General features: G+C 42.0%; 1 protein-coding gene across 1 annotated transcript; it reads left to right on the plus strand.

Annotated features, from left to right (window-relative positions):
* Positions 1–14,633: 14,633 nt before the first annotated feature.
* LOC129174409 (serine/threonine-protein kinase H1-like) lies at positions 14,634–25,968 on the plus strand. Its single transcript, XM_054766392.1, has 6 exons — positions 14,634–14,866; positions 16,829–17,519; positions 23,502–23,733; positions 24,334–24,535; positions 25,733–25,802; positions 25,852–25,968. The coding sequence occupies exons 1-6, from the start codon at positions 14,634–14,636 to the stop codon at positions 25,966–25,968; spliced, it is 1,545 nt and encodes a 514-aa protein (XP_054622367.1).

Raw genomic sequence — 25,968 nt, forward strand, 5'->3', positions numbered from 1 at the left:
TGCACAACCTAGCTTTCTAGCTACACTATAGGTAGTAAGTATAGACTGTATTTATACAATTAGCTGTCAGTTGTACTTTCTAATGTAAATTAGACTCAAATATTTGCATTAACTGTACTAAATATGACCTGACTGTGTTTAAGGAGGTGTCTCACGCAAGCAACCCACCAGACGAGGACGCCTGTAGTGTGCTGCAATCAGCAGAAGCTTCATTCTACATGCATGACTTCTGTCCCATTTTGGACCAGCGTGGGCGGATCTGAAAATACTTTTTTCTACAAAAAAACTCGCCTGCTTGCATGGAGATTGGGGATAGCGGTAGCAAAGATCAATACAAGGCTTGACCAATTATTTGACTGCATGCTGTGCAAAGCATTGCTGGTCAGTGTGAAGTCTTTAGGAGTTGTCCTTTCCACGATTTTCAGTGAAATGACAAACATTACCAGCAAATTTGAATGGTTCTATCCTACTATAAAAGAGGCCTATTGATTTTCAATGATGGGCTTAAGACGGCCGAGGGACCTGAGCTCAAAGGACAAATGGGTACAGGTTGTAGGCCCCGAGAACCCTATTGATTTTGAGTGATATAGATGACTGTGGTCAAAGGTTGCACACAATGGTGTCAGATGGACAGAACCGTGGTAGAACCTGAATCACCCTTTCTTTTATGTCTACGAAAGACTCACCAAGCGGCTGTCCACTTCAGATTCACCGCAAAAATGGACAATTTTGAGCAGCCTTCTCGACAAGGGAGAACATCTTGGCGCATCAACTCAAAAAATGTCTGATTTCCTCACTCTCTAGCTAACAGTTATGGTCCCACGAGTGGGTTGGGGGTTTCCTTTGATGGTCCCTTTTGGTTTACTTTGTCTTGGTTCGTCCTGGTCCGGTCTGGGGTGTTTCGGGTGTTTGCATCTCATACGTTTGTGTTATGGTTGAGTGCAGTGTATGTGTGAGATTTTACAATACCCTCGTCCCTCGCTATATCACGGTTCAAATATGGCTCCCTCACTATATCGTGGTTTTTCAAAAAAATCATTAATTATTAAATGATCGCTGTTCCGTGGTTGACTATGGCCTATTATTAGTCAAAAAACTATTGAAAGACAAAGTTATATGTTGTATTGTGGTCACTTGGCATCGGCAATGTTACGAGACGTGACATTAGATTACTTTACCTTTCACACTGCATGGAGACTGGCTACTGAGCCAGCAGAGCCGAGCCGACATGCCATGGCTGAGATGGACGAAGGTTGAGAGGGGGGGGGGGGGAAAATGTTCTCCTCTCTTTCCGTGTGGAAGTGGTAAGTTTTTGGCTTCTTTGTCCTTCTTTCCTTCTCTGTTTGAAACACTTTATGTTTAGAATTGGTATTGGTAAAATGGAGAGGCTGCACTAGTTAGCCCAGTAGCTTGTTATGTCCCTGCAGTGATCTCGTAGCCTGCGCAATGTGATGTAAACAAGGAATAATAGGAGGGTAAGAGTGACTTTTGGGGTGTTATTTCATGTCTACAGAGCTCTAAGAATGTTAAAACCCTTATTTAGAAAGCCATAAACAGCTTTTCTTTGCTCTAACTATGAAAATATTCAGTTTCTTAATATTGAATCCCACTTTGCAGAAATCCACATATCGCAGTCGGTTCTGGAGCCCATTAACCGCGATAAATGAGGGCCGAATGTAGTATCCTATTGTACAATAGCATCCAATAACATAGTATGCCTACCATTTTATTTAAAAAGCAGGCTTCGCTACACATCTTAAAATAAGCCAACTCCAGGCATGTCCTATAAGTTTGATCGTTTCATTTTTCTTCAGCTAAAAAGGCTAATCTAGCGTGATGGTGTTCAAATGCGAGTGTAATGTTAGTACCGTAGTTTACATACAGATACAAACGTATTAATGTTACATTGTTGGATGTGATATATCTCATCTCAGATTGCTTCAGTTTTCATGCGTTTTGGTTTTTGTCGCACCATTTGGAACTAATTAATATCAAAAACCAAACTGTAGGTAAAATTGCTAAAAAATAGCTAAAGATGCAACAGAAATGCAGAAAACTACATTTACTTGTGTCAATAGAATTTTTTAATAATGTAATTGTACTTTCACTTTATTAGATTGTCTTTTAAGTATCATACTTTGCTATAGTTTAAATTACATCTGTTACTAAGTAAAATATGTGAATAAAAACTGTAAAAAATAAAATAGCAAATCAAAATACGCTCGGTTATTGCAGTTTGATGTTAAGTAATGTTACCATAACTTCCATTCTTTAAAGTGGTGCCATTTTATTTTTACTCCACTAGATTTTTAGACAGGTGCTTGAGTAAAATGTCATCAAAGTAATTGTACTCACATTAATGATGAGTGGACGCGACCCCGCCACAGGATGAAGTCAACTTGGTGGAGAAAAGTGTGATGATGACAAAAGCCTGAAAGAAAGTCAAAGTTGGATCTTTAAAAAAAAAAAAAAAAAAAGCTTGAGGACTCGTGGGAGCTACAAAGGATTCTTTTTCTTCCTCGCAGCTAAGTGACCGCCTGGGCCAATTAGGCCGTGAATTAAAAGCGGGACCCAGTGACCCTCAAGACACTTGATAATCACTGGCAAAATCATTAAGTGGGCAGATAACAAGCTCTGATTCTGGGCCTTCTTACAGCTGGCTCTGGTCCCGCCGGCGCTGCGTACGCCTGCTCGGACTACTTAACTACTTCACGGGCTACGCCAACCCTGGACAACTTTCCTTCTTCCCTTACCTGCAGGTTCATGTTGTCTGTCATGTGGTCCTTTTTTTAGACACTTTGGACACTTCCTGGCTAAAAACTTGTTCACCTGTCTAAAAATAAGACGCTAACTCAAGGGCATCTCTCCATATTACTCCATATTACTCCATATTCCATACTCCATTACAAGTTCAAAATTTACATTATAATTGTAAAGAATAGTTGTATTTATAGTTGTGTTTCGTGATTTTGGTCAGGCATCTCTTTGGACACCTATTGCTATGTGCTTTGCTTTGACAGATGTGCTGCAAACTATGAAAAAAATGCTAGTTGTCAATCAATCAATGTTATTCCTAATAATAACAAGTGCTACAGTGGTAGCCCATTGTCAAATTAGTAGGTAATTTAAAGACTGAATTTACTGTAAGCATAAGTGGGTGGGTGGATAAATGCTAATGCTAGCAAGCATGGTGCGTTTACTGAGCATGGGAGATAAGAGTTATTCTGTTATTAATGCTAGCAATGAGCTCATGCTGCAAAGTACAGTAATCGTAACAATTTCACAAACTAAGACAGGAATGTGCAGTGTTTTAGCAGTAGTAGTATTGCTGCATCATTTTGCACTTAGATGACAATTAACTATGTAAAATTGTTGATTTATGACATCAAATGAAATGACATGCACAATGTTTAATCAGTTGCTAGCAAGCCCGGTGCGTTTATGGGGCATGAGACATAAAATAGCTTTACTACTAATGCTAGCAAGAAGCTCAAGCTACAAAGTATGGATTTAAATTGTAAAATTTCAAGGACAAAGATAGGATTTTAGTTTATTTTTAGCTTTACTATTAACAGCATCTAGTAGTGTTGCTTCATTTTGCACTTCCAGCCACATGTGAGCAAACAAGACCCTCATAGTTGCAGTGAAAGCAAAGTCATTAGCTTGCATGTTCTCTCTCGACAACACGTCCCCTCGCCTGTCCTCGAGGCTGCCGCTTCATCACAAGCGTCCTCGCCTGTAAGCGCCTGAATTACTCCTCTGTGCCGCCGCCCAATCACAAAGCCACATTTCACGCCGCATTGTGACAAAACTATTGCTCATCGCGCCTCTCAATATTTATCATAGTACAATTTACCCCACCCATCTCATGGCGCTCTCCGGGGCGAGATTTATGACACGCGGGAGCGCGGCCTCATCGCCACGACAACGCGTTCATCACGGGGGACTTTTCCTCGCTATCATCCCCGAGAGTTGACGGAAGAGGAGGAGGAGGATGCTGATGGAGGAGAGTCAAAAAAGATGGCGGCCACCTCTTATCGAGATCATTTGTAATGTTTCCCCGCTTGTCGTCGCCTCATGGGAATCGCAGCCTGACACATAATCAATATGGCGAGCAAGGCGGCGGAGTTGCATTTCCTAGTTAAACGCTGTCGTAAAGCTTGGTGGAGATGAGGGACGTGATTATGCGCCGGCTGTGTTACCGACGCATGTAGAGATATGTCTGTATGGGGGCGGTGACCCAGCCTTTTATTTTGGTAGCTGATGTGTGTGACACTACGGCTAAAATACTGTAGAACAGGGGTGTCCAAAGTGTGGCCCGCGGCAGTTCCCGTACTGGGCCGTGGCCCGTGGCACAGTCTAAAAATATGATTTGATAAGAAAACAAAAAAAATAACCCAACAACGGCAAAAATGGAAAAATCAGCAGTCATTTTCCAAGTCAAAATTTGAACAGAAATAACAAGAATAGCATAACATGAGGAAAAATGACGCGCTTTTAATGGCATGAAGTTGAAATATTCAAGAAAAAGTAAATTATTTCAGTTCTATGTTATGTAAGTCCAAATATGAGAAGCAAAGACAAGCACATTTTTGAAAAAAACTTTGGCATGTTGGCATGCTAACATAATTATGCTAACATTTTTAGCATTTTCCCAGGTAGGCACTTGTGCAAACACTTATACTAGGTGTTAGTATGCTAACATTTGCATTGTTAGCATTCTTTAAGTCATTCAAACCCTTCCATGGTATGTTTTCATGGTCAAGGAATCTAAATATGGAGATCAATGAAATGCGGGACTAATATTTACAGTGTAAATCACAATATGGGGGAACTATGGCGCTTGGCAGAGGTCTGCGCTCTCCGAGTGTTTTTCTAGTTTACAATGAACTGAGCTGGCTGCGCAATTTGCTTCTTACCGCTATTGCAACATTGGTTCTGCTGCTACTCCCTCTTGTCGTCATTAATAAAAGTCCTCCACCCATCTATTAGGACACCAGTGGGCCGTCCCCCACCCCCCCAGAGCCGTCTTCATTCGGCTGAAGCATGCAAAAACGTCCACAATGGCCCCCGACGGCAGCGCTGCTGACAATAACATCCCGTGCCCCCCTTTCACCTCGCCGCATTGTTGTCACAACAATCACGGCGGTAACGAACGCCCTCCCAGGTGCTGCAGGACGCCATTATCTCCTCGCCGCCTTATCATCTCCCAGCAGGGATTTATGCCTCCTTAGGGTGGAGGAATGATTGCCAGCCGCTCCACTCGGCGTGATGGCGGCGTGGTGACGTTGTCTAGCATCTAATGTTAGCATTCATCACTTTATGCAAGGCTGATTGTAACCATCCCGCGTTGACAAATACTTCCCACGAGCTAAGCAGGCGTCTTTAGTAATCAGGCTGACTGTCAGCTGATGAGGGATGTCATCGTTAGCCGTTGCTGCTTGCGCTGACGCCGCATTCCTGTGCCGCGCCTATGTGTGCCATTCCCTCCCGGACGCTGTTGATAGCCACACACACCGGTTGGTGAGGATGCAGCTTTTGCTTGATTCCCAGTAAAAACCACTTCATGGACGGCGTACTGTACCGTCGCTTTCAACGCTTCCCGTCACGCAGCACAAATGAGCGTTTGCCTTTGATTGATGTGCCAGCAGACCCTAAATGCAGGAGGCTTCCGATGTCGTCCACGCAAATTAGCCAAGCTTGTCACCGTCGCCCGATGATGGATGATTGACGAGTGGCAGTGCTGACAGGTCACAACTCTCACAGGACTCGAGCAACATGGAAAAACAAACATTCACAAATAGTTTCATTAACGTTCCAATGTTTTCACTGAAAATCAGAAATAATGTGTGTGTGTAGATCCAATGTGTTAATAGGTTAGCTTCTATTGAAAAAAGCAAATATAAATACCAACCAATATACGTCAAATATTTGTAAAAACGCTAAAAACTCAGATGGGTTCAATGTGTAACCATATAGAATGATAGTGTGCAACAAGTGTCGTTCTTAAAGAATCATAGAAATAATACAAAATGTATTGGATTGCTGTATTGTACTTGTTTTTTTCCCATTTTAAATTCAAATTTAACGATTCATCATTTGAAATAATTTATTAAACATGCAAGTCATGACGCCAAATCATAAAAATCAATGAGAAATGATTGGATTACGATATTTCCCTATTCTTTTGTTGTATTTTTTTCTCTTTTTAAAAAAGTATTGCGTAAAAGATTAAATGTTGAAAATATGTATGAAACATGCAAGTGTTGGTCAAATAATGCCGAAAAATAATTTCAATCAATTTCAAACTTTCATGATTGTATTACTTTATTTCGCTTCTCTTATTTTAGATTTTTTTCCAGTTATTTTATGATTTAGTAAATGAATAATTGTTTAAAGTAGGTATGAAATGAATGTGTTGATTTAAAAAAAAAATAATAATAAATCACTGAAAGAATGTAAAATTGGATTACAATATTTGTTGATTGAAATTGTATATCTATTTATCAGTTATTTTCTAATCAGTACATGTTTAAGATATGTATGAAATGTATAAGTACTGGTAAAAAAAACATCATAAAAATCACTGAAATAATGTCAAATTTACATAATTGTATGACTATACTTTCCTATTGCTATTGTATATTTTTTTGTCTTGTTTTAAATATTTAGTAAATTAATAATTGTTTAAAATATCTATGAAATGTGTAATTAGTGCTAAAAAAACCTTTTGAAAAATCACTGAAATAATGTAAGATTTGTATAGTTTCATGACTATTTTTCACTATCCCTATTGCATTTTTTTCTCTTGTTTTAAATGTTTAGTAAATTAATAATTGTTTAAAAAAATACATGAAATGTGAAATTACTGCTAAAAAAAAGTTTTTATTGTTATTATTTTATTATTAAAGTTTTTTTTTTAAATCACTGAAATAATATAAAATTTGCATGACTGGATGACTATATTTCCTGATAGAAATGTTGTATTTTTCCCCTTTGTATTAAATTACTTAATAAATTAATAATTATTTAAAATATGTATGAATTGTAGTACTGGTTAAAAGAAGTCATAATAAAAATCACTGAAATAATGTAAAATTTGCCTGATCGTATGACTGTATTCTCACCCAAATTGCGAACCTTGCACGCTAACTTGCATCTCTTCACTCGTCCACCCTTCTGCGGTGTCCTTTCCACATGAAACATCCTCTTCCTTAGCCAGCGGACGAGTTGAAAGTGAGTGAAGCGGGCCCTCATCAAGTGTCGTGCATAGAAACACTGAGTGCCAATGCACACACGCTGTCACCTTTCACCTGCTGCCTTTCATCCACTGCTCCCAAAGGCCACCGTCTCACCTTTCACAGTGACATCAGATGAAGCATCATCGCCTCGCCGCAGCTGCGGGTTAAAGATGCAGAGCGGCGGCGCTTGCCTCAGCCTTATTTTCCCTGGCCGGCGATATGAGCACAAACGCTTACACGAACGCGAAACAAACATGACTAGCTTTGATATATTGATCGCTTCGTTTCAGATGTCATTTAAACCTCCAGTTCATCGTCACCGGGGGTAATCTCAATAAAGTTATCCGAAAGCACTTGAAGGTGGGCCGCGTTCAAATTTGGAGATGAATTGATATTCTAGCGTGTGAACGTCACAAAGCCTTTGACTCAAACGCACACAGTCTGCACTGTCGGCTGATTGATTCTCACCCGGGCAGCCATTTTTCTCTCGCCGGCGGACTGCATTGTGAGGAAATGCGAAAATGGTTGCGTACTCGCTGATGTTGTCCTGATTGATTGTGTGTGCGATGCGAGCAATTCAAAGAAACAAAGCATTTGCATTTGAAGCCATTTTAACATCGCATTCTGCTTATTTCACGTGTGGGAAAAAGGGTTTGCCGCCTTCATGATCTCTTTTTTTTTGCGTGCTTGTCACACTTCAATGTTTCAGTTCATCAAACAAATGTAAATATTAGGCAATGACAGCACAACTGAACACAAAATGCAGTTTTGAAATGAAACTTTTTTATTATTAAGGGAGAAAATGCAGGCCGTTTTTGCCCAGTGTCTTTCTTATGGTGGAGTCATGAACACTGACCTTAACCGAGGCAAGTGAGGCCTGCAATTCTTTGGATGTTGTTGTGGGGTCTTTTGTGACCTCTTGTATGAGTCGCCACTGCGCTCTTGGGGTCATTTTGGTTGGCCGACCACTCCTGGGAAGGTTCACCACTCTTCCATGTTTTGGACATTTGTGGATAAGGGCTCTCACTGTGGTTGGCTGGAGTCCCAAAGCTTTACAAGTGGCTTTATAACCTTTTCCAGACTGATAGATCTCAATTAATCTCGGTTATGTTTTAGCAGGGGGGGAAATCACTTTTTCATCACTACATACTACAGTCAAACTTGTCTATAGCGGCCACTAGAGGGAGACTGCAAAAGTGGCCGCTATAGACAGGTGACCTCTATAGACAGGTTGGCGTCCAGTTTGAATGTTGATCAGTAGAGGGAAAAAAAGGGGAGAAAAAAATAATAATAATGTTGACCAGTATAGGGCACTGTGGGAAAAGTTGTACAGCACTACTAGGCTTGTTATTATCCATGACCCACAGAACAAAGCTGTGCTACTAATGTCTTACGCTTGTTTTTAATATTTTACTTTTTATACGGCAGTGTCATTGCAGCTTTAGTTCATCAGGAAGTGAAGGGAAGTGACGGTGGGCGTCCCGAGCAGGAGAGCTAGGCTCAATGCTCGCTGTGACTTTCGAGAGAGTTGGGAAGTGTGTTTATGTTGGCGTGGATGTAAAGTCCTGCAGTGTTCTCCGTTGTTAATAAAGCCATTAAAGTGCATCGGCGACGTGAGTCTCTCCTTCCCCACAATAAGCGGCATTACAGTATTGACCAGTGCACACCAGGAAATAAACGGTGTCACGTGTTACAGGCACTGCCTGGACAGCTATGCAGTGGGGCTTGTTTAACCTTTGGCTTGTGGGCAAGCAGGAAGGAGAGACGATGCTGAGAGATGTGTGTGTTCTGAGCTGCTCTCTGGTGGACGCGTTCAAAAAAATAAAGTTGGCAGAAGCAACAGGAGAAGTTTCCTTCTTTGCTGGAGTCAGGTCGCCCTTACTTACGGTTCGGAGCTGAACAACACTGACACGTTAACACACTGTAGTAGCGAGCGCCAAAGAAGACAGCTTTTTTTGTGTCGAATACAGAAGATGAGGACTTTGATGGATTTGTGGATGAGGATTGATCAAAAATAACACGAGTACATTCTAAAATACTTCAATTAAGTACAACCGAACTCAGTTCAACATACGATAGCGTGCATGCTAGCGTGTTTAGCGTGCATGGAGTGGAGTATTGTATTGTATTGTAGCGTCGCTGGGAGCACGTCCTGTTCCCAGCCTACTTTGCGGTAATGTTTTGGTGCAAATGCTCTTAAAGTTACATGTTTGACCAGGAAATAGCAAGCTCAAAAGAAGACGGCTTTTTTATGTGGAACAACTGACAGTTTGTGTGGATCTTGTGAATGATTGTGACTGAGCTAGGACTCAGTAATTAAAGTCTACACACGACGGCTTCATTGATTGAAAAACCAAAACTTTTTCGTGCATGAAGCTTCTACTTGAGTCGGTAATTTGGCCGCTATATGCGGTCAGATATTGACCAAGGGAGACAAAATGGGTGGCTGCTGGCCGCGTTGGACAGGTGATTGCTATACACAGGGTCTATAACATGTAAATTTGCTGTGGGGGATTTTTCAGTGGCCGCTATAGGCAGGTGGCCATTCTATACAGGTGGCCGCTAAGACAGGTTTGACTGTATATCAGTTTTATTGCATTTTTATGTGTAGGGCTCTTTTGGGGCCTAAGGGTAAAACGTGTACGGTATGTTTTTTAAATCAGTGCTTATTACTTTCGCATATTTTGCAGTTTTGCCTTTGAAAAAAAATCAGGGGCTCTTATGCCAAAAAGGGGATGAAAACATTTTTAAAAATACCAAAATACAAATTTTTAAAAACTATATGAAGAAGTTGTTGAAAACGTGATGCGAAAAAAGTGAAAAAAAGTATATATTTCATTTTTATTGCACTTTTATGAATAAATGAATTTACGACTTTTATGCAAGTAAATTTCCAACTTTATTCTCGTAAATGTGTGACTTCTTTGTCATAAATTTACGACGTTTTTTTCTCGTAAATATACGACTTTATTCTTGTCAATTTACGACTCTTTGTCTTGTAAATTTACTTGACCAATTTCATCTCTGTAAAAAGGATTAAAAGGAATAAAAGGATGATGGTCACTTGCAATGAATTCATTAGTCCTGATGAGCTGAGTGTTGGTGAATGAGTGATGGCCGGCAGGTTAAAGATGAATGAAGTCAAAGTGCACACTAAGAGGCTCGGCACGCTAACAAGCGCTAACAACTCCTAAACCCCCAAACCACGAGACGTGCAAACCCGGCGCTCGTGTCCTCGTGTCAGACCTTCTCCTGCCGGCTGCCTTGAACTCTCACGCGGTGACGGATGTGTTCCAGATATTACACTCACGTCACTTCTCTTTGTGCCACCGGCTCGCTAAATAATTGAAAAGCTCCAGCAACAGATGCAATACATCATCTTTCCGGGCACATTTCTCTTGTTTCAGCAGAGAGGAGCTTATCAAATCAAAAGCAAAGTAATACAGCTTTTTCATTTGTTCTCATTTAACCACAATATGCCATGTATTTTCATTACGGTCGATGTTAGAGTTCAAATACATTCCATTTATATGTTCTGTTATCATCTCATTTCATCCAAAAAGTCATTAAAATGGAAAAATATTCATTTTTCATTATTATTATTATTAATAATAATATAATAAATGTAATAATAAATAATAACAATTAAGTAAGAACTCAAAAAAAAGATAATAATAGAAGGTATAGCCATAATTAAAAAAAAATATCTATCTATATATATATATTGAGATTTTATTAAATGAAACCCTCTGACAGATAGTTGGCATTTTCAATCAAAAAAAGTAATTAAAATTGAAAATTATATAGCAGTTAGATTTTCATTATTAGAAAAAATAATAATAAATTGTAATAATAGAATAATAAAAAATAAAATATAATAAAATATAATACCTGTAATAATAAATAATAATAAATACATGAATAGCAATGATTAAGTCACAATAAACAAAAGAAAAGAAAAGAAATATTAAAACTGCTGCCTTGTGTGGGCTAAATTGGGATTTTTTTTAATTATTAAATGAAACTCTCTGACAGATAGTTGGCATTTTCAATCAAAAAAAGTAATTAAAATTGAAAATGATGATGATTATTATTATTAGTAATAATAGAATAATACATTTTAATAATATAATGAGTAGAATAACATAATAAAATATAATAAATAATAATAATAATAAATAAATAAATAGTAACAATTATGTCATAATAAATAAATACATAATAAAAGAAAAAATAAAATAAATATTACAACTGCTGCCTTGTGTGGGCGAAATGTTTTCTTTTTAATGAAATGAATGAAATCAAAATACCAACAGATAGTTGGCATTTTCAATCCCAAAAATCCAATTAAAATAAATAATAACAAAATAAAATAATATATCATTCTTCATATTTTCATTCTTTTTAATAAAAATAATACGTCAATAAGACCTTGTGATGGATAGTTGGCAAAGGTCCGGGCTGCGTTTTAAGATGTGCAGCAAAGCCTGTTTTTTTGTTTGCTGCTGGCGAAGCTGTCTTTGGTCCGGTCGTGGGCGGGGGAGGCTCAGATGAGGAGAGTAGTACAATACCTCAGGATTACAGAATGTGCTTCTTATGGGAGTCAAATGGGACCAGATTGGTCCAGGGATTAAAAAGGGTGAGCATACATGCAAATGTCTTCTTCTGTACGCCTTACTTTAGTTGTTATTCTACAACGTGTACACTACACTATATCACCCAAATCTCTTCAATAATAAGAAAACTACATTTAGGATGTCACTGAGGAATGTATGCTCAGCACAACGTAAGATAACATCCTGAGAAGAATAGCTACCAGTATGAAATATTTATATATGTCAAAACACTTGCTCTTCCACACCAAACTCCTCCAAGCACGCTTTTCAGAGCCTGGCTTTGTGCGCCGTTGCACAAAATAGCCACAACTGTCGACAGGAACGCAAACAAACAAAACAATCAAGGCTGATGAAATCATAATGAAGCAACTGACGGGTGGGTGGCGCCCTGTCCGCCGTTGGGCCTCTTAAACGTGTCCACCGCCGCCGCTGCCGTCGGGGCGCAGGCGCCACGGGCGCATGTTGTGGCTTCATTTATAACGGAGGACAGCCTCTTAGTAATCAGATAGACGCTCGATAGGCGCTGAACTGCTGACTCCCCCGAGGAGGTCTTCTGAAGGGCGATTTACCACCTCAGTGCTGATGTGATGCCTTTACCCCCCCCCCCCGCATCTGTGTATGTATGTCTGTGTGTGTGCGTGTGTGTGTGTGTGTGTGTGTGTGTGTGTGTGTGTGTGAGAGAGTGAGAGCAGCAAGCTTCTCTGAGGAAATAAAAGACTATTTAGGACAGACCGCTTGCACATTCCAACACGTAACTCTACCTTTACAAAGATGACTTTCAATCACACAATCATCGTGTTCTCAGCGTCACCGCTGCTCTCTAACCGTCATGTTGTGATAATGTCATGTTGCGGCTGCTATAATCACTGGCAAGGTGTTCATTAGGGCGTCATCACGCTGGCGTTTGAGTGCAACCATACCAGCAAGTTCAAATGTGCTTCTATTGCACTCAGAATGATAAGGACGCCACTACTGTTTGTGTAACCCGACGCTTCTGCTCCTGAACCGCTCCGCACAAAATGGTGAAAATGGGTCGAAACGTGCACACCTACTGTGTTGCCTGTGCTATTATTTCTCTGACGGCTACACCACACGGTGGCGCTGTTATTCAACACTGTGACGTGAAATGTCTCACGCGTCTCTACAAAACACCCATTGTTACTTGAAAGTGTTACGCCATTTCACCGCCAAATGTGGCACACACCTTTAGGGGACCGACAAGCGCATGTGTGTCAAATTTCAGCAAGATTGTTGGTAGAACATGGCCGCCATCAAGCAAAACGTGGGCGGGGCCGAGCAACCAGCGCCCATAAGACATTGAGCGTTTGTCTGGTGATTATGGGCCTGCATGGGGACACAAAGGGCCCGCCCCAAAGTTTATTTCCATATTATAACTTGTCAACCAAATTTTCCAAATATTAAACCTTCATTTTGTTTTGTTTGTTTCTCATAAAATTATGACTTACATATTTTTTCTTGAATATTTCAGCACTATGAAGATTATTTTTCCTCATAATATTACAAGCTTATTCTCATCAAATTGAGACTATTTTCTTGTGAGAAACACGACATTTTTCTCTCAATATTTTGACTTTATTCTCATTCTCGTAAAAATCACAGCTGCTTTTTTTAACTACCGGTATGCCTTTTTCTTTTTTCTTCTTTGATTACAACTTTTTTCTCTCAGTATCAGGCCGCAAATGGCCCCGCACATCCTTGATTTAGGAAGTAAATATTTGTGTTTTTGCGCTTCATGCGGCAAACGCTGCATAAAAACAAAACCCTGCAACATGTGACTGCGCGGCCACTCGGGTGTCTGCAGCACAAACAAGTTGCAGATAAATAAAATATTGAAGCAATGTGCTGTTTGCCTTAAAAAGCTCCCAAGTCGTGCTGCTGAAGGGAAGAAAAAAGGTGAGGCAATCTTCATGTCAACAACAGTCTAGGAAGTGCATTCTAGGGAATGCTCAGGTTTACATTTCCAGCAACCGATCTTGCTCAACTTTTACATTCGTGTGCTCGTCAGTCTCGTAAAGACGTGCACCAAATTTGGGAATGATTCTGCAAAAGAGCCTAAAGTTGGAGTGGGGTGTTTTTGTAGAGATGTGTGAGTAATTTCAAGCCATGAAAGTTTGTCATAAAAATAACAGCACGGGAAGCACGGTCGGGGTGCATGTTGTGACAAAGCTTCACCCTTTTGCGTGCTGAGGTTCAGAAGTAGAAGCCTGCCCAACACCCAGAAATGTGCTAAACTGCAAATTAGTGATCACTATTAAAGCGCAATGCTAGCTTGCATTGAGAAGTTATCGTTAAAAAGCATAGTTAATACACTCCAATGGCAATAAAACTGCACTCTAAAATGTCTTTATCTTTATGAAACACCTTTTGTTAGACCTCGAGCTTAAGCTTCACATTAAAACGAGTAACTGTAAATAAAGTCAGCAAAAAGTGACAATGTAAAAACATAAAAAACAAACGCATGAATGAGTGTAACTGGGACAATAAGCTCAATATTAAACAGTGTGCGTCACAGTGTTAGGACTATTTGGATGCATTGCTCGACTACATTTCGGGTAATTCATACACAGTAGGTGCCAAAACTAAAGTGTGGCGATCCATTGTGCTCCTCAACCCACCTGTGCACTGACAATGACTTCTAAACCCCCGTCTGTTTGTGGGACCGTTTCATCGCCTCCTCAGTGGGCGGGGCTGAGCACACCTGGTCACACTTTGGTCTTGCAGGCGAGCGTTCCAGAGCTTCCCCTCCACTCCGGCCATGGGTTGCGGGAGCGGCAAGGCGCTGCCCAAGGGCTACGTGAGCATCGTGCAGTCGCTGGTGGCCTTCAGCAGAGCGCCGCGTGACCGCCCTGGCGGGGACGAGGACCCGAAGAAGACGGTGGAGAAGGGCCACTGGTTTTCCGCAAAAGGAAAGAAGCTGCCATCAGAGCGGCGGCAGCCGGTGAACTCTGAGACATACAAAGATACGTTTGACGCACGCCTCACAGCCAGGTAGGAATATTTATTGAAAAGAATTATTACTGTGTTGAAAAGTCCCCTATTATGCAAAAAGGACTTTTTAATGATGTTCTAACTGTAATACTCGTAATACGAATATCATATCCCTCACTTCTTTGCTTTACTCAGCGTCAGGCTTCACTACTCATCTTAAAATGAAGTTCTGCCTCCTATCCGTCAGTCAGTTTGCCGTTAGTTTGATCATGTTGGTTTTCCTTTGTGAATTTGCTAACTTAGCATAATGTTGCTGTTATACCACGTAGCATTAGCGCCATTTTGAAAAAACAAAAGAGATTTCGAGAATAAAGTTGTAAATTTATGAGAATAAATGACACAATGACTGATGCAATATTACAACTTTATTCTCGTAAATTTACGACTTTATTCTCGTAATATTACGACTTTTTCCTCGTACGTTTAGGACTTTATTCTTGCGAATTTACGACTTTATTCTCATAACATTACAACTTTTTTCTTGTAAAGTTCAGCCTTTATTCTCGTAAATGAATAACTTTATTCTCATAAATTTACAATTTTTTTTGTTGTGAATTTACGACTTTCTTCTCGTAAAATTACGCCTTTATTTTCGTAAATATACAACTTTTTTCTCTGGAATTTACGAGTTTATTCTTGTAAATTTACGACCTTATCCTCGTAATATTATGACTTTTTTCGTGTAAATTTATTTGCGCTGTCTGCCGTGAACAAGCAAAAATACGTTGCAGTACCCAAACATCCCAAACAGAGTGGAAAATATTCCATTCTTAACAAACTGCCTGGATGAAGCGTCTCCTCAGACAACCAGAACAGTCCAGTTGCGAGCGAGAACACGATGGCTGGGTTGCCTCCAACGATTCCGTTTCAAGCAGTTGTGAAGATTCAGAGTGCATCCAGCTGACTTATTTCAGCACTTTCCTGTTTGATCGATTTTCCATTCCATGCCAACATTCCCAAGTGGCACAAAAACAGCTAATTGCGTGTCTTCCCTCACCCGTCTAATTATTGTCTTCATCATCAAAACACTGAAACATAAAGCTAACCACCTGTTGAGCGGAACGCGTCTAACGTTTCACTCAGCCAGGACTGATGGTGAAGGTGGATAATTGTGGCTTCTAAACAAGCAATATTGTGTGTGTAAAAATAGACACTCAATTCCACTCAATCAGCTCCCAGCAACATTTAACAGTATGTTTCGCCGTTGGTTAGCACACTGAAGCCTTTATAAGGACAAATATCGGCTTGTAAGACGTTATCAGCTCATGGCAGGTTGCTCATGTGTGGGGCTTGAACGTACGTCTGGAAATGCACCACATTTGGCAGAAAAATGTGCCTATTTAAGAGTCACCAACACAACTCTGCAAAATACACAGCCTTCTTGTGTGTCTGGAGCTTTAATGCAAACGAGCCGTGTTGCCGACAGATGCTAAAGTGCTAACATTACGCTCACATGTTAACAGCAACAACATCATGCTAGGTTAGCTTATTTGCTGAAGAATAACAAAACGATCAGACTTGCAGCTCCCACGACTGTGGCTGACTGACGGACAGCTGGCCTAGCTCTGGGCTTTATGTTAAGACCTGTAGCGAAGCCTGCGGAAGGATGTTTTTTGTTCATGGCGTCATGAAAACCCAGAACTTCACAAGGAACTTGAAAAGTGGCGTCACTTTTGCATTACGGGATTTTTAACTCAAGACAAATCAATGTTATTTGTTCTTGGCAACAGAGTCCAGGGAAAAGTCCCTCTGAAGAGGGAAGCATCCATCTATCCTGGGTTAGAACATGATTACATAGTCACTCTAACATAATAGCGGACCTTTAACCAACAAGGAATGTCATCATCTGTGAGAATTTCCCCCATCATTTCCGCAACGAGACTCCCAACGTGATGCAGATGTGATTCCAGATGCTGAGTCACACTCCAATGACTCACCGGCGTTCCCATTCTGCCTAGACAGATACGACATCAAGGCCCTGATTGGGCGCGGCAGCTTCAGCCGGGTGGTGCGGGCCGAGCACAGGGCCAGCCGCCGCCCATTCGCCATAAAGCTGATGGAGGTGGAGGCCCCCCAGGCGCGAGAGGTGTGCGCGGCCGAGCTGGCGGTGCTGCGGCGGGTCAACCACGACAACGTGATCCGGCTGGTCGAGGTCTTCCAGGGGCAGCGACGGGTCTACATGGTGCTGGAGTTGGCCACCGGTGGTGAGCTGTTGGACCGCGTGGTCAGCAGAGGGCACTACACTGAGCAGGACGCCACCCGGGCCCTGCAGATGGTACTTGCTGGGGTGGGCTACCTCCATTCTCTGGGTATCACTCACAGAGACCTGAAGCCTGAGAATGTTCTTTACTACCACCCGGGCGCAGACTCCCGCCTGTTGGTGACTGACTTTGGATTGGCTACTTTTAGCGGGTCCGAGGCGCCATGTGGTACCGGGGGAAGCAGCACCTGGTCCTTAAGAACCACATGTGGAACCCCAGAGTACATGGCCCCGGAAGTTGTGCTGAGGAGACCCTATTCCTGCGCGGTGGACATGTGGGCTTTGGGGGTGATCGCCTACATCGTGCTGAGCGGGTCCATGCCCTTTGAGGACGACTCCCGCAGTCGACTCTACCGGTCCATTCTCAGAGGGAAATGCAGCTTCCATGGAGAGGTAAGTCTTCGAGTTTCTCAACTCAAAATTTTTTCGCTTTGCAAGTGTAACCCGCCGGGTTCAGCCGGCCCCACGTTCCCCTCGGGGCTCGAATCCTGAGTACCACCAGATGGATCCCACGTACCACCAGCGGTATGTGCACCACTGTTTGAGAATCAGTGTTCTTGCATTTTCTAGACGTCTCTAAATTGATCTGTAGTTCTCATTTCTGGTTCCCCAGAGTCACACCTTTGCTCACATTCAGCAGTAAGCGAGCGGCCCATCCGCTGCTGTTACTTCCTTGGGTGGCGTTGGTCACACCTTAGCCGTTAAGAGAATTCCCACAAGCAGCAGCAGCGGTAGAGCAAAGACTCGCAGCACTTCTCAGCCAGTGAGCGTAAATTGAAAAATCTAGTGAGCACGTTGAAGCAGCAGAAAAAAACGAACATAAATATGCTATGTTAGGTCAGTCTGCCACCTGGTTCAGCAGGAAAATACATTTTTTAACTACTACATATTCCGTGAGCAGCACGACTCAAAAAACACTCTTTTCTTTAGGAGACCCAAGAATATTAGACGACACATGACTTTGACCTCCTTGCCTTGTTTTGGCAGTCGTCAAGCATTTGACAATGTGCATTACCACCACCTACAGGACTGAAATGGAACAGCATCCACCACAACTAATGACAGATGAAAACTTGGGGCGTTAGCATACCCGAAAACTCCCGAAATTTGAGTGTCATGGTGAATATTTATATATTTAGGACTCACTCATGCATAAGCGTGTTGATTTTTTTTTTTTTACTTCTATCAAGAGCTGTGTGGTGCCCCCTGTGCAAAGACGTTTTGCTTAATGGCAGCCATGTTTTTCATTCAATCTTGCTCAAATTTAAAACACACGTGCTTGTCAGTCCCCTAAAAGTGTGCACCAAATTCGGTGGCACAAGAGCTAAATACCCTAAAGTTAGAGTGGGGTGTTGTGTAGAGCGCTCAAGTCAAGTCAGTCTCGCTTTTGGGGTTTAATAACAGCGCCACCATGTGGCGTATTTGTCCGAAAAATAATAGCACGGGCAACACAGTGGAGGTGCACGTTTTGGCAAATTTTCAGGCTTTTGCACGCCGCGGTTCGGGAGTAGAAGTAGGAGTTGTGGTGACTTCCCGGGAGTTTCCAAACAAAACCGGCTACGTCTCTATTATGCGTGGATGGATCATGCGTCCATCAGCAGTTGTGCGAGTCTCCACCCCCTTTCTAATTGGCTAACCACCTCGTTACGCCCACCTGACTGCAGAAAGTGTGTCGCGTGTGGGGGTTTGGGGTGTTCAGCACTAAGATGAAGGTGACTCAGCGGCCATAGCCTCAGAAGCTCGAGACCATTAATGTACAAAATCACACGCATTACACCCCCCCACACCACCCACCCAACACACACTCCTCCTAGGTGCTACCGCCATTGTCCCGGGGACACACGGTGTCACACTGATGTGTTTACCCAACAGTGCGGAGGAGTCAGAGATGCAGGGTGTGTGCGTGCGTGCGTGTGTGTGTGTGTGTGTGTGTGTAGCCTTGGGGGGCTTTTTCGCACCTTATCGCTCAATCCACACATCGGCCGGAATCCAGGTTCCTTGTCTCTTGTGCATGTGATGGAAATCTCTGACACAACCCCTCCCCACCCACTGCACACTTTCTTGACCCAACCCAAACATCTGCAGCAGCAAGGCAGCGTGGGGGGTGGGGGGGGGAGGGGAAAAAAGGTGAGGCCAGCCTGCCCCCTAGTGAACACCGCGTGAACATAACCACTACGCTATATACCTAAGCATGTGTGTGTGTGTGTGTGTGTGTGTGTGTGTGTGTGTGTGTTGTACATGACAGCACAATCTGTCCTGCATCCTGTATTGATGTTTACATTAAGGAAGTTTAGCTGCGAGCCGATGAACAGCAGCCCCCAACCCCCCTTTTTCCCCTTCCTGACTCTTTAGACCTGTTATGTGCTGAAAGTATTTCAAGGACGCTTTTTTTGTCACCAAGCACACCATTTCAAGGTGAATTAGGCATTCTTCGAGGTCAGCAAGCGTGCATCTGAATTAGAAGTTAGGCGTCGTCCGGCGACTATTTGAATGTAACTGTTTCATTTGGGATTTCAGTTGCAGTTCTCTTTGAAGGGTTTTTAATATATTATTGTCAATTATATCTCATTTTTCATTCCAGTATTAATATAACAAAACGATGAAAGAAATACATCACTTCATGGATTTTTAAAAATAATCACTCATTATTATTTTGGATCATTTTTCATGTATTAGTTGATTTGTTCTTGTTTTACTGTTTGATCAGGGACTGCATTCGGTGTGTGTTTTTATTTAGCTGTATCTTTATGCCCACTATCAACACTACCTTTTTCTTTTAAAAGATATTTTTACCAAATAATTGTATCTTGCTTTACTGGTTTATTTAATATTGAATGTATGTATGGGTTTATTATATTGATTTATTTTTCGGTTGCACCAAGTATCAGTGTCTTTGAGTCCACTACAAATGCTGCTAAATCAATATATATATATATTTTTATTGTATTTATTAAATTAATTGTTTATTTTCTTGTATTTTGTATTCATTTTTATTTTTTAATTGATTTATTTTTTATTATTTTTTTACAGATCGACTCTAAGGCTTTTCTAAGTTCAATAATAAAAAAAATATATAGAAATAATAATTTTATATGATATTAATTTATAAATGAATTAATTCATGGAAATTGGCTGCCTAAAATCCTCCATAGTGTATTTTCTCCACATCTTGATGAAGCTCACGTCCTGCATGACTGTACGTGCACACGTCCCTGCAGTCTCGTGTCCTGATGCGTGCGACTGGACGCCCACTCGGCACGCAAGCACCAGATCACAGATGTGAAAGTAGATGTTTGTAGAAACGTAGGGGCTTCACGAGGCCGCTTTTGTCTCGGTCTTCAATGGTTAGCATGCCGGTCAGGTGAGGATGGATCACAAACAGGATGAAAGTCCGATGCTCCTTATTCACTCCTTAACAAGATGTAGCTTAATGAAGCAAACGGGCCCTGAAGGGTTCCTGAGTGCTGATGCCTTATCGGCGCTCCTCTCTCCTTCTTGATCTATTACACCCACTCCTCGCTTCCAAACACAATAAAGCCTTTGTTTACTTGGACGGAAGAGCGTTGGGAAAGAAAGCCAGGAGATAACCTTCCCGCAGGTGGCTCGCTTCCAGCGGAACAACACTCGTCTTTGTCCGCGGACGAGACGCCAACGTTTGCTCCCCGCCTCTTTTCCTCCAGCTGGCTGTAGAACGTCTTCCCATCCTCCCCGTCAAGGATGCCGCTGGAGCTGCTCACACAGAATTTGACGGAATAAAGGATGAACGAGCACTCGGCTGTTTTTAAAGGTCGACTGCAAGATCCTCTTCCCAAGATCCTCTGCATCACAGGAGCGCTCTGACCAGCCTTTTTGCAGTAGAGCCTCAAAAAGAGCAGAGCGTCCCTGTCATACTGCACAGAGGTCCTTAAAAAAGCAAAGATCCTTAATATGACACTACTGCTCTGCTGTTTTTGAGGACCTACAGCAAAAACAAATATCTTCAATATGACAAGAGCACTTTGCTGTTTTTAAGATGTACTGCAAAAACTCTCATCAAAGATCCTCTATATGACAAGAGAACTGGACTGTTTTTAGGAATGTAGTGCAAAAACGATCATATAAGATCCTCTATCTGTCAGAAGCATTCTGTTGTTTTTAGGAATGCAGTGCAAAAACAACAGCCAAAGATACTGAATATGACAGACATCCAAAGTTCTTTACGATGCTGTTTTTAGGAAACTACTGCAAAAACACGGGTCAAAGATTCTCTATAACAGGAAACAATTGCTGTTTTGAAAAATGTATTGCAAAAACGCTGGTCAGAGATCCTCTACATGACAGGAGTGCTCTGCTGTTTTTAGGCACCTGCTGCAAAAATGCTATTCATAGATCTTCTATATGATAAGAGCGTTGTGCTGTTTTTAAGGAACTACTGCAAAAAACCCTAGTCAAAGATCCTCTATATGACAGCAAAAACGTGCTCTTTTTCGGAATCTCCTGCATAATACAAGACAGGGGTTCTCCGTATGACAGGAGCGATCTGCTGATTTTAGTAACCTACTGCAAAAATCCTAATCATAGATCCTCTATATGAGAGGAGTGCTGTGTTGTTTTTAAGGAAATACTGCAAAAACACTCATCAAAGATCCTCTATATGACAGGAGAAATCTGCTGTTTTTAGGAATCTAGTGCAAAAACGCTAATCAAAGATCCTCCATATATTACAGGAAACATTTGCTGTTTTTTGGAATCTGCTACAGAAACTCCAGTCAAAGATCCTTTATACGACAAATGAGCTTTGGTGTTAAGGATCTACTGTAAAAATGGTAGTCAAAGATCTTCTATATGACAGGAGCATGACCTTTGAGTTTTCAGCAATTTGTATATAAAACAAGTTTGAGTATTTCAAAGGAGAGTGAGACCTCCCCAAAGACAAAGCATTCTGAGGATGAGAAGAAGAAGAAGCAGCTTTTGTTGTGAGTAGATATTGAGATGTTGCGTGTTTGTGGTATTTTGTGTGAAGGCATCAATCCAAATAAGCGGGAAGCTCCAAAGGTCACGGCTTTCCTGAGGCGGCCGTTCTCGGTGTCGCGCGTACGACGGCGCAGCAAAGCGGTGATTCATAATTTAAGGTTGCTGAATTATGATAATGGCGTCTGCTCTCTCGCTGGATGGATGTCACGGCATCAAAGCAGATGGCGGAATGTCAGCCGGGGTCACGATGAGAGGAATTCTTTACCTTTTTTTTTGTGGTAGATCCCAGCCAGGCTTTGTTGTCAGGCTAGCTAGAATAAACACAGACGTGTTAGCCGTGTGGTCCCGCCTCTGAGGCTTTCCATTAGTTCGGCTTTGCCCGCTGACATTTAGGCTTCCTTTGGGTTTAGTTCTGCTCGTTAGGCCCGCCGAGCAGCCGGGATCTCACTTTTATTGCTTTATTTGAATGAAAAGCTTCAAGCGGCTTTGAAGGGTCTTTCAGTCTGAGCCTCGACTACGTGGCTTTATCACGGCTTACCTATAAGCGGCTCTTGGCGCCAAGATGGCCGCCCAGGTGCGTACTTGCGGTACTTTTGACTAAACACACGAGGAGGTGGCTTGTACTTTGTGGTTTAAGTATGCAAAAAGTGACTTTTTAATGATGTGCTAACAGTAACATGAGCACCAAAAAGGAAAGCTTTCCCCAGGCTTCCCTACACATCTTAAAATTAAAAAAAATTGTTTTTTTTCAGCAAATACGCAAACCTTGCATGACATTGCTGTTAAACTGTGACTGTAATGTTAGCACTTTAGCATCACATGGTTACGCTAGCTAGCATTGCTAATGTTTGTGTGTGTGATCATCCATGACGCCGTTACAGTGGATAAAGGGCGTAGAATAGCTCAAATCGGGCATTGTTTCTTTTATTGCCTCTGCCAAGTACAAGGGTTAGCGGGATTACTAAAAACACACATTACTCCCACCTAGAGGACTGGAGCCCCCACTGTTCGTCCGACTTTGTGCGAAAAATACAACTTTTTCAAATAAGATGCACTCAATTTCGGGCTTTGAAAACGTCAAGCATTCCAGGGCTTACAGCGGCGGTGTCCAAAGTGCGGCCCAGGGGCCATTTGCAGCCTGTTTGCGGCTGGGGGGGGTTTAGTGTCCCACTCAATTTAACAACAAAACTTTTAAAAAAACAGCAAAAATCAATCATTTTAAAACAATAAAGTCAAAATATTAACAGGAAAAAGTTCGTCCAAAAAAGGGTAATTTTAGAATAATGTAATATTGTAAGGAAAAGTAACATCATTTTAGGAGGAAAATTAAAAAAAACAGCAAAACTGGGAAAAAAAATAGCAGTGAAGTGAAGTTGATCGGCCTTATTTATCTGATCTCATCTTCATGCTGTTATTCCACAGCCTTGGCCGTCTGTGTCCAAGCTTGCCAAGGATTTCATCCGAGGTTTGCTGGAACCGGATCCGGCCCGTCGCCCGACCGCCGACCAAGCCCTCCGTCACTCTTGGGTGGTCACCATGGCCTCCAGCTCCTCCATGAAGAACCTCCACAGATCCATTTCCCAGAACCTGCGGCAGCGGGCGTCTCGGAACTCCTCGCGGTGCCAGAGCAGGACCACAAACGGGTCGGCCCGAGGTGGAGGCCCTGCTAGAGTTCCAGCTGGGATATGATTGATTGATTGATCATTTCTGCATGCTTTTTTACACTGGTGCGTCTAGTGAACCGTCCCAAGCGGGCCAAAACCCTTCTCTCAAACCATCTCGGCCCGCTTCTTTGGCACACACCAGGGTTTGGGATGACGGCCAACCTCACCAAGAAATGCACCAAGTGTGAAACTCGCTTTAAATCGAGGAAACAGACATCAATATTCATCTATTCATATATTCATGTTGTGTTTTATGACACAGTTTCTCCCCTCCTGTAGAAAATATTGACGAGTTGATAAAGCTGATCATTATCTCCCCTCTCTCTCTGACCTCCAGGATCAATATTCCTTCTTTTTGCATGTAAATAACACTCCCGCCATTAGTCTTCTGCTTGGTTTTTTCGTCTTCTCTGTCGGCTGCCATGCCGCAGTATTCAAGAACAAGACGCTTTTAAAAAATTTCCCACTCAAACCAAATTCCGCCCACAGCCCGATAAAGACATCGGACATTCCCAGACACTCTGATCATTCCATTTCTCTGCGCCATTATCTTTTCAAAGGCGCACAAACAAGTGTGGTTTTGTCTGCAGTGGGTGTGAAGTGGGCCGAGCGGCAGATGAGTCTTGTTTTTGGAGTCTCAGCGGGATTGTGCTTCGTGGTCTCACCTGTCTGGATCAAGCAAAATATCCCATTATCTCAGGCTCTGCTCCAGGCTCCTGGCTCCTGCAGCGCTAATATTTGCTGTTGGAAGGAAGGAAGGAAGGAAGGAGGGGAGCTCACTCCTCTGCATAGGTAACCTGTCCAACAATCTCATTTAGCTCCCTGGCTTTGGATCAATAAGCTTTTATGTGGGTTACAGTCCCACTCGGGGGCTCTGCAAGGCCCCCAACTTGAGAAAGGAGAGCCGAGGTAACAAGCAAAAGCACCCACACTCTTTATGTGAGCATCTTAGGAGAAAAAAACACATTTTTTTTTGGACTAATGATACATAATAATAAATAATAAATAAATAAGGCAAGTTTGTAAAATGTCCATTTAATTTTAATTTACCCTTGTGTGTGTTGTAACGTAGAAAAACAGTGGCTTTCCGCTTTTAAACAAGCATATTCTAATGAAATAATAAAAATATAGCTAGTGAAGGCTATTTAAGGTTAGCTTTCTGGGCTATTTTATCGAGTGAACTAATATTTGCTCCTAGTTCACTTGTGTATACTGATGTGTTGCAACAAACTGATGCTTAACAGCGCAAAACAGTGGCTCTGCGGTTTTAAACAAGCTTGTGTTCATGAAATAAGAAAAAACATAACTAGCGCAGGGTAGTTAAAGTTATTCTTTAGAGCTATTTTAGCGAGCTACCTAATATTTGCTTCGAGTTCAGTCGTGTGTAATGTTGTGTCGTTACAAATTGATGTTTAACTTTGAAAAACAGTATCCTATAACTTTTAATCAAGTGTATAATAATGACGTTTAAAAACATAGCCGTTCAGGCTGGTTAAAGTTAGTTAAATGTGGCGTATTTAAATATGCTAAAGCTTAAATGTTCATTCAATACACCACAATGGGCTGTGTGATGATTAGGTGGATCTTTCCAGTACTACTTTGTGTTTTTACGTGAGCTTGTTTATGTTTGCCAACTGTTTTGTTTAAGACTCACACAAAGATGTCCCTGCAGGAAGTGATTTTCTGCCGAAACAGGCGGATCCATCCTAGAAAGGAAGGCAAACAAAGGTAGCGAGAGGTGGAAGCGTCCCTTCCCGCAGAGAGAGGACCTCGCCTCCCACCTTCATGTTTATCTCCACCCGGCTGAGACAAGTGGCTCTTATTTCTTTTGTACCAGCCCAGCCACTCAGTAGATCAAATATGGTGAGCCACTCAGGGAGGAGATGATCTTCCTCGGGCGCTAATTACAAATCCACTTCACTTAATGATGGGAGAAGAAAGACCGGGCCCTGCTTTCGAGTTTTGGGCCGTTTGTGTGCCACCGAGCAGCTTGAATGCTTTCTTCATCGAGGATGCCGAGAAAGTTCAGCGTCTCATTAATCTTCCTGTCTTTGAGGCGGTCACATGGTGTTGATGCCACTCAAAATGGCCTCCTGTCATATCCTCAGGGCTGCCAGGCTGCCCCTGAATCTCAACTCCTGGATGAATGTGTTCACGCTTGGAGGAGTTTGGTGTGGAAGAACCTGGACGAACTGTGCCGAAAGTCTCCCCAGAAGCTGTTTTAG

This window comes from Dunckerocampus dactyliophorus, chromosome 21 (assembly GCF_027744805.1).
Source record: "Dunckerocampus dactyliophorus isolate RoL2022-P2 chromosome 21, RoL_Ddac_1.1, whole genome shotgun sequence".
NCBI lineage: Eukaryota > Metazoa > Chordata > Actinopteri > Syngnathiformes > Syngnathidae > Dunckerocampus > Dunckerocampus dactyliophorus.

Coding starts and splice junctions, on each gene's coding strand:
- LOC129174409 (XM_054766392.1), top strand. CDS start 14,634: ATGGGTTGCGGGAGCGGCAAGGCGCTGCCCAAGGGCTACGTGAGCATC. Junction 14,867..16,828: donor GACGCACGCCTCACAGCCAG/GTAGGAATATTT, acceptor CTGCCTAGACAG/ATACGACATCAAGGCCCTGA. Junction 24,536..25,732: donor GAGCTCACTCCTCTGCATAG/GTAACCTGTCCA, acceptor GCCACCGAGCAG/CTTGAATGCTTTCTTCATCG.